Source organism: Nematolebias whitei, chromosome 11 (assembly GCF_014905685.2).
Source record: "Nematolebias whitei isolate Nwh7 chromosome 11, NemWhi1, whole genome shotgun sequence".
Taxonomy (NCBI): Eukaryota; Metazoa; Chordata; class Actinopteri; order Cyprinodontiformes; family Rivulidae; genus Nematolebias; species Nematolebias whitei.
The window spans coordinates 33,300,272-33,309,585 of NC_056508.1; the positions used below are offsets into that span (position 1 = coordinate 33,300,272).

Genomic DNA, 9,314 nt, shown 5'->3' on the forward strand with positions numbered 1-9,314 from the left:
ATCTGCACATTTCAATTAGATTTCACATCGGGGCGCCTGCCTTCTCTCAGCACCTGCGGCCCGCCTTTCCAACTGGCCGAGCAGGTCGAAGAGGGAGGTGCACAGGAAACGACCAGCACGTTCTCTAACCGACTGACAAAGATTCAAAGCAAAGCATTTAGCCAGCATAACTATCATTAACTGCTTGTTTTTACTATAAGTGATAACAAAACACAACCACTACGAGTTGAAAGTTTATTTCTTTTAAATCCATAAAGACTGAAAAATACAAAGCGGTAGGATTTGCTGGATTTGTCAGTACAGGACCTTAATTTACCCTAAAATTTGAAAGTGTTCCTCTGAGCTCGGGCGCCAACAGTAAACGTTCCCAGCACTGCTTTGCCCGATAAGATGGAGTCTTGCAGTGACTTGTAGATATGATTTTTTTCCCTAAGAACCACATGAAGAGAGAGTTTATTATTAAAGTGGCTTAAGCCCACTGAGTTGAACATTTTCTGCCAATCAAAGCAGAAAAGCTAAACTTGCTCCTTTTTGATAATCAGTTTGCTGAAGTGATGAAGGAAGAACTTTTTTAATAAATGCATAATCAAAAGATTCCACTTCAAGCAGGCTTGTATTAAATGATAAGAAGTCAAGCCAGGGAAACTTGTTTGTTTTTATTTATGCCGGCCTGTTGCACGTTAAAACTGTCCGCTTTGTCACAGTTAAGGATTTTACAGCGATTGATGAACGTTCGGTTCATTAAACCCTTTACTGTTAGTTTAGTTTAATTTTTATAGGCATTGCTGTACTGTTGCTGAAAAGCTGTTAATGTATTTTAGAGAGCAATGGACTGACTAATTTATGTCAAGGTTCGCAGCTGAAGCGGAGAAGGAAAACAGTCAATAGCCATTAAACCCTGGGAGAACAGCAGTATAACAGAGCTCAGACTGTTGATGGCTGCCCTCTGGGCTGTAAAGATTACAGGTGACTTACAAAACAATCGCACAACATGACTTTATGAATTTGTTATAAAGCTAGTGGAGGACTACTAACTTGTGAGAGCAAAGCTTTGACGTAAAGCTACATCACCATTTGACTCCTGTCAGCAATTTTCAAAGCTTTGTGTGTGATGAGCGTAGCCGGAAAGCAGCAGTTAATATGCACAGGCTGCCTCAGCAAAGTGCTTTCTGATCCATGATTGCATGTGTTAATGTTTCAGTTGGGTATTGATTTCCTGGCGGCCTTTTGTACACTGGATTTATCCGCCTGGCTCGCTGGCAAGTGCACCCCTCCAAATGTTTGATTAAAGTTCAATTGACTCTTCCAGCAAAGGGGCGAGGAGCCGTTTCACTCCCTATTTGTAGCGCCAAAGCTCTGCCTGACATGTCCTTTTGTTCCCATTCAACCTCCTGCCACCCAGGCAGCCACCAATGCACTGATCCTAATATCCCTGCATTCACTCAGCCTGCTTGTCTAATCCGGGGACAGACGGGGACGCAGAGCAAACATGTCCAGGCAGCTACAAATCCCGGCATGGACTGACCCTCTTCAGGGCCTTTCACTCTCATATGTAATTCCACTTTAAAGCAGATAATCAAGAGTTGTTTTTTTTTTCCCTCAAATCTTTCAACAAGTTGATTATATATTTTATTCCCCCCAATCAAAAGTGCCATTGTTTCATCACGGGCTCCTGTGTTATGTTCAGTTGTTTCAAGATTTCTTGTTTCTCTTTCAGGGAGAGCTAATTACCTTCTACTACTATTGGAAGAAGACGCCTGAGGCAGCCAGCTGCCGAGCCCATCGCAGACATCGCCGCCAACCTGTTTTCCGACGCATCAAGACACGAACTGCTTCAACTCCTGTTAACACCCCCTCACGGCCGCCCTCGAGCGAGTTCTGTACGTATATCTGAGGCCTTCTTTAGCAGCTGAGATCAAAAGGGAGAGACGCAACCTGCAGTTTCTGGTGCCAAAGTGATGTATGTGAAGTGTTTGTTCTTTGTGGTTCTTCCAGTGGACCTCAGCTCAGCCAGCGAAGATGACTTCGACAGTGAAGACAGCGAGCAGGAGCTAAAGGGCTACGCCTGCCGCCACTGTTTCACTACCAGTAAGAATCGGCACAAAACACTTTCTGCTCACACGATGGATTCACTAATATATTCTTGTTCTGTCATGGGACCTGTGTGATGCCCAACACTGAGCTGTGTGACAGATGGGCATCAGACTAATTTGATCAAATCAAATATGAGCCCTCTGCTCGTTGGTTCTCTCCACCTCATTATCCTTCCCCCTTTTCCAAACAGCTGGCTCCCAGCTGATCATACTTGGGTTGCCATAAAAAGAGTAGCAAATAACTTTTTGGCTTTACAGATCTTATTATTAAATCACTCCCTATTCAGGCACAGAATAAAGCAAAACATGACATTATCCTTTATTTCTCTTCCATATATCATATGTATTTTGATCTGTCAGCTCATTTCAGTGTGTTGTTTATACCTTTCACCACCTGTACGAGTGTCTTATTTCACAACTGTAAATGACTTTCCTCAGCCTCCAAGGACTGGCACCACGGGGGGCGGGAGAACATCTTACTGTGCACCGACTGCCGCATTCACTTCAAGAAGTACGGCGAACTGCCCCCCATCGAGAAGCCTGTCGACCCGCCACCATTTATGTTCAAACCTGTCAAAGAGGAAGAGGATGGACTCAGTGGGAAGCATAGCATGAGGACCCGACGGAACCGAGGCTCGGTACGCCAGCGCTCCCTCCCCATCTATCTATTTTCACCTTTACAAAACAGATCCTCGGTTATCCCTCGAGCAATGAAACTGCAAAACAAACAAAAAAACATCACAAAACAAATAATACAGGGACAATTTTTATCATATTTGTTTCTTTTGGGTTTCATAAAATAAAACAGCTTGGAAATCATTGTGGAAGTCTAATGATTTTTCTACTTGGCTTTGATTATAGATGTCAACGCTACGTAGTGGTCGTAAGAAACAGACAGTCAGTCCTGATGGCCGAGCCTCACCAACTAACGAGGACTTGCGTTCTAGCGGCCGGACGTCACCCAGCGCAGCCAGTACAGACAGCACCGACAGCAAGACGGACTCCATGAAGAAGCTAAGCAAGGTAAACAAAATGTGGATTCATGAAAAGCTTGTTTCTCTGCACATATCTGAAGGAGGGCTACTCTTATGGCTCTGCTGCTGTAATGTTACAGAAGATTAAAGAGGAAGCTCCTTCTCCAATGAAGAGTGCCAAACGGCAGAGAGAGAAAGGAGCTTCAGACACAGAGGAGTCTGAGAGGGCCAGCGCCAAAAAGTCAAAGACACAGGTGGGTTTGTGGTCTTTGTTTTGTTAAATTGTTTATTTGGAATTTATAAACTGGGTGTGATGAGCCTCAACCTGTTTTCCACAGGAGCTGAGCCGATCGGCCTCACCTTCAGAAGGTGAGGGAGAGGGTGAAGGTGAGGGTGAGAGCTCTGACGGGCGAAGCATCAATGAGGAGCTCAGTAGCGATCCAAAAGACATTGACCAGGACAACCGGAGCTCCTCTCCAAGCATCCCCAGCCCCCGTGACAACGAGAGCGACTCAGACTCCTCTGCCCAGCAGCAACAGCTCCTGCAGAGCCAGCACCCGCCAGTAATCCAGTGTCAACCAGGCCCATCAGCTGCCTCCTCAGCACCTGCTCCACCTATAACCTCAACCTCCTCACTGCCCCCACAAGTCTCCCCTGTAGCTGCCTCCACCTCTCTACCTCCTCAGCCTCTGGCCCAGGCTAGTCCGAAGTCTCTTATCCAGTCTGGAGCATCGCTTCACCCTCAGAGGCTACCGTCTCCTCACTCCCCCATGACTCAGGCCCCGCCTCCTGGCCCCTCAGTTCCACCTCAGTCCTTACCCAGCCCACATCATGGGCCCATTCTCCCCATGCCGCATCCACTACAGCCTGGACCCTCACACATGCAGCACCCTCACGCCATCGCCCCTCAGGGATTCCCTGTGGGTCCCCCTCAGGTCCTGCCTCCACCCAGCTCTGTTCAGTCACAGCAGAGGGCCCACACGCCTCCTTCTCAGTCTCAGCCATCTTCTCAATGTGGAGGTCAGACTCCCAGAGAGCAACCTTTGCCCCCTGCACCGATGTCCATGCCTCACATCAAGCCTCCACCAACTACACCTATCCCTCAGATGCCCATCCCACAGTCTCACAAACACCCACCTCATGTTTCAGCACCTCCATTCCCTCAGATGCCTTCAAACCTGCCCCCTCCTCCAGCTCTAAAGCCCCTCAGCTCCTTATCCAACCATCATCCACCATCAGCTCACCCGCCTCCCCTCCAGCTCATGCCTCAGGGGCAGCAGCTCCAACCTCCACCAGCCCAGCCTCCAGTTCTCACCCAGTCGCAAAGCCTTCCACCTTCAGCCAGCCACCAGCCTTCTGCAGCTCCTCCTCTTCCATCCTCCACAGCTTCACACCCCAGCGGGCCACCACAGCCATCGTTCTCACACCCTTACAGTACAGTTCTACCTCCAAGTGGTCCTCTCCCATCCTCATCAAACTCTATGCCCAGCTTACAACCCCCGTCGTCTTCTGCACCACCCTCTTCCATCTCCATGCCACTACCTGCCTCAGTCACTTGTGCCACTCCAGGCGCAGCAGTTCCACCTGTGCACATCAAAGAGGAGCCTGTGGATGAGTTGGAAGAGCCTGAAAGTCCGCCGCCCCCACAGAGAAGCCCCTCCCCGGAGCCTAGCATTGTCGATACGCCCAGCCACGCCAGCCAGGCAGCACGGTACGTCTGAAAACACGACAGCAGAAAAAATTGTGCTTATAAAAAAAAAAAAAGATCTGCCTTCATGTGTTCAGGCTCTGATGTCAGCAGCAAAACAGGCTTTCAAGGCCACAATTAGCCTTTAGGAGGCTGATGGCTTAAAATTATGAGGGATGGTGCGTGGGGAGATTAATTAGTGAGATGTGAGTGAGCGGAGGTTTTGAATATGCCTATCTGTAGTTGACTTGTGCTTAAGTGACTGTCAGGCTGCAGATGAATTGCAATGAGTTTTAATTCATAGCGTAGCAGCAAAAATGGCTGAGAGAGTTTTTATCCTTTTTCAATAATAGACTGGTGTAAGCTAATTCAAGATGGGTTTCGATTTAAATGTGGCCTTTCAGTGCACAAATAAGGCTGAAGCTTTTTTGTCGGTTTGCATTTATTTATGAGCTGGAACATTGTGCACTTGTTTTAGTAACGTGCATTTCTAATGTGCTCGCAACAGGTTCTACAAGCACCTGGACCGGGGTTACAACTCGTGCGCTCGGACAGATTTCTACTTCACTCCACTGGCTTCATCCAAACTGGCCAAAAAGCGAGAGGAAGCTTTGGAGAAAGCCAAGAGGGAAGCAGAACAGAAGGCAAGAGAGGAGAAGGAAAGAGAAAGAGAGAAGGAAAAAGAGCGGGAAAGGGAGCGGGAGCGAGAGAAGGAGTTTGAACGTGCTGCGGTAAGTGTTTTATCTGTTGTTACCCATTTCTGGCTCTTTTGGCACACTACGTGTCTGACACAATACGTTTGTCTTCACAGAAACCCTCCAGTTCCTCTCATGAGAGCAGAATGGCTGAACCTCCAATGGCTGGCCCGGCTCATATGCGCCCACCCTTCGACGGCCCCCCCACAACAATTGCAGCTGTGCCTCCGTATATTGGACCCGACACCCCCGCCCTTCGCACACTCAGCGAATACGCCAGACCCCACGTTATGTCGCCCACCAATCGAAACCACCCCTTCTTTGTGTCGTTGAGCCCGGCTGACCCACTGTTGGCCTATCACATGCCCAGCCTGTACAACGCCGACCCCGCCATGCGGGAGCGCGAGCTACGAGAGCGGGAAATGCGTGAAAGGGAGATCCGTGAGAGGGAGCTGAGGGAAAGAATGAAACCTGGATTTGAAGTCAAACCCCCAGACATGGACTCGCTCCACCCCTCCACAAACCCCATGGAGCACTTCGCCCGGCACGGAGCCCTCGCTTTACCTCCAATGGCCGGGCCTCACCCATTCGCCACTTTTCACCCGGGTCTGAACCCATTGGAGCGTGAGCGGCTAGCCCTCCAAGGACCTCAGCTGCGGCCGGATATGAGCTACCCAGAGAGGCTGGCTGCAGAGAGACTCCACGCTGAAAGGATGGCCACGGTGGCCAACGACCCCATCGCACGTCTACAGATGTTCAACGTCACGCCGCACCACCACCAGCACTCACACATCCACTCCCACCTCCACCTTCACCAGCAAGACCCTCTTCACCAAGGTAAGAGAAAGCCCTGAACGTTTTCACTAAATGTCTTTTAAAACATTAAATCAATTAAATGTCTGTTATTTGAATGGTATCATTGATACCATTGATTACTGGCCTTGTAATTATTGTTTACTGAACACAGCTAATTATTAGTTTATTGTCAACTTTGGTTTATTTATTTCCTCTCAGTTGTTGGATGTTTTTGTACTTAGCTTTTGTTTGTTATTGTGAAATATGTACTAGAATATTTTAATTTGTAAAAATCTTTATTTACTAGTTGTTGCAGGATTAAACAGTTGTGCATGTTTTTTTCTGACTAGAAACTAATGAAAATTTTTCAGTGAAATGTTAAAATGAGTTATGTTTTCATAATTATAAGCAGCAAAAATATGTAATTTTTGGAAACTTTTTTCAATACTTGAAACTAAAAAGCATATTTTTATGGTTCAGGTTGTATATTTAATAATGAAAACTAGAGTTTAAGAAATACTTGTAATGTAAATTAAGCTAGTTATTTTATCACACATAAGGATATGAGCTAGTCAGCTATAATTTATCTGTGGATACTTAGAATTGTATTTCTTCTCTCATCACATTAAAGCATGAATAAAAGGGACTTTGTTAATATTTGGGATTTATTATATATTATTTGAAGTTGTGCATCACTTGTTCGCTGCATGTTGCTGTCTGTGATAAATGTATTTTGAGTGTACCTTGATCCTAAGACTCTGACCCCCAGAAGGTGGTGGTGAATGTCTCATTTGTCCTCCAGGTTCTGGGGCCCATCCGCTGGCAGTAGACCCCCTGGCAGCAGGACCTCACCTGGCCCGCTTCCCTTACCCGCCCGGCGCCATCCCCAACTCTCTCCTGGCTCAGCCACCGCACGAACACGAGATGCTGCGCCACCCTGTGTTTGGTAGGTTCTCCACCACGTTTCCATTCTCATAACCAGAAAAGTTACGTCCAGTCTGTCAGTCTGAGCTCTGCAACTTCTTTCATCTCACAGGTGCTCCATATCCACGGGACCTGCCAGGAGGTCTTCCACCACAAATGTCAGCAGCCCACCAGCTTCAGGCCATGCACGCCCAGTCGGCGGAGCTCCAGCGGCTGGCAATGGAGCAGCAGTGGCTCCACGGACACCATCACATGCACGGAGCGCCGATGTCTGGAGATGACTTCTACAGGTCCGTTTGTCAACACGTTGCAGACCTAACATAACATCTCAAGTATCTGGATTTTAAAACCTGCTTTCTCTTTTTTTAGCAGACTCAAGAAGGAAAGTGACAAACAGTTGTAACCATCGGGGGAGCGAGCAGCCGCCAAGTGCAGGACAGGAAGTTGTCACAAAGCCGTCTAGCAGAGGCTCCTTATGGACCTTTCAACACATTCAGTCTTGAAGAAAAAAAAGGCCAAGTGGATTTTCTAAAAATTTCACGTTTTGTTTTTGTTCCTGTCAAGGACCTTTTTTTTTTAAACTATTATTTTCAAGACATCGACTTTCTTTGGTATCGTAGTGACAACATCCTCAAGACTCCTGCATGACAAGCTTCCCTGACATTTTTTTCTGTAGGTGCTAGAACAAGACACTGTGCTTCAAAAAGAAAAAAAAAAAAAAAAGACCTGTCAGACCATTTATGGAAAAATAACAAGTGCTATCTTAAATTCAACATTTATTTTATTACATTGTTGGAGGTTTTTCATAATTTAAAAATGAAAAAAGCTACAGCATGGCGTTTTTGAGTCTGTAAATAGTATATATAAACATATAATTATTATTATAATTATTATTATTCCTAGGTGTGGACTCCAGATCAAGTCGTTTCAGCCAACATGTTTGTTTTGAAGCATTATCCCTTGTTTCAGAGGGGAGCGCCATGGCATTATACGAGCAGTTTCTGAGTTGCAGTTCAGTTGTGACATCACTGTGTTAGATTTAGTTTCACATACACTATTGTATGTAAACCATGTCACCCCCCCCCCCCCCCACACACACACACACACACCATTCATCTGCGACATGCATCAGGTTGTCAGAACGTGTCGACGTGTTTAGTTGCTGATTTAAAACACTTGAAGGTGCACACTGGGGCCACACATTGTTCAAAACAAGGAAGACTTTGCACTGAAGGGGCGTCTTTGAGCTCGAATCAGCCGCTTTAATCGTTTTTAGTTCATTTAAATCATCAGAAGTAGCGGTGCTTCGTTGCTCTGATGGTCTTCAAACACAATGTTAATTGTGATTTTACCAATGTGGACACGTGAAATGTTTTACGGTGCAGCTGTTTCAATAAATTTTAAACCTGAATTCGAAGCAAGTTAAGTTATTGTTTTTAACCTTTTAGTGATTATAAGTCGTTTGCCTCATCTGGTCCTGTTTTAGCTGCAGGGCTCAGAAGCATCTAAAGTGTCCTTTAACTAGGTTGATATAATGTTCACTGTGACTCAAAGAGGGGGGAGGGGGGTGTGCTGACACATGACACATGGGGATGATGATGATGAGTGTGTTTTCCTCTGTGTGTGCACATGCTTTGATTCTTTTAGGGCACACTGTGGTGTGTTTGTGTGTGCGCCACTGACTGTTACAGGTTGCGTTGTCATACACCAACACACAATCCTACGTTTTCAAGTTTTTATCTTTTTTTTTTTTTTTTCAACCATGACATGAGTTCTGCATTCGTTCCATGCACTAAGACTGTTTGACTGTCATGAACACTTTAAAAAGCAACTTTTCTGATATTTTAAGTCTATTTTACCAATTGAAGAAACTGTAACTGCATTTAAAAGTGACCACCGCTTCCCACAGAGCACTATATTTTCATGTAAATGCCTGCAAACATCAAACTCAGCCACCCCGTCTCGTTGAAAACGCTTTGAAGCGCTGACGACAGCCTGTCGCTCTGTCTCGCCATCGCTCACCGATTCCTGCTCTCTCCCTCCCTCCATCATTTTCATCACTTCTCGACGATTCCCTCGTCTTTTATTCCTTTTTTGTGTCTCCGAAGCTTTGATGTTAAGTGTTGTCAATGGTTTAGCTTCTTGT

General features: G+C 46.2%; 1 protein-coding gene across 1 annotated transcript in view; it reads left to right on the forward strand.

Annotated features, from left to right (window-relative positions):
• rerea (arginine-glutamic acid dipeptide (RE) repeats a) overlaps nt 1-7,898 on the forward strand; it is a 137,490-nt gene extending 129,592 nt beyond the window's left edge. The window contains exons 12-22 of the mRNA XM_037684903.1: nt 1,718-1,880; nt 1,996-2,088; nt 2,532-2,731; nt 2,955-3,116; nt 3,208-3,321; nt 3,406-4,778; nt 5,263-5,485; nt 5,566-6,286; nt 7,017-7,190; nt 7,281-7,458; nt 7,538-7,898. Of these exons, the coding sequence (XP_037540831.1) occupies nt 1,718-1,880; nt 1,996-2,088; nt 2,532-2,731; nt 2,955-3,116; nt 3,208-3,321; nt 3,406-4,778; nt 5,263-5,485; nt 5,566-6,286; nt 7,017-7,190; nt 7,281-7,458; nt 7,538-7,571 (3,435 nt within the window). The 3' untranslated portion in view covers nt 7,572-7,898. The remainder of the gene's footprint in view (nt 1-1,717; nt 1,881-1,995; nt 2,089-2,531; nt 2,732-2,954; nt 3,117-3,207; nt 3,322-3,405; nt 4,779-5,262; nt 5,486-5,565; nt 6,287-7,016; nt 7,191-7,280; nt 7,459-7,537) is intronic.
• Nucleotides 7,899-9,314: the final 1,416 nt, after the last annotated feature.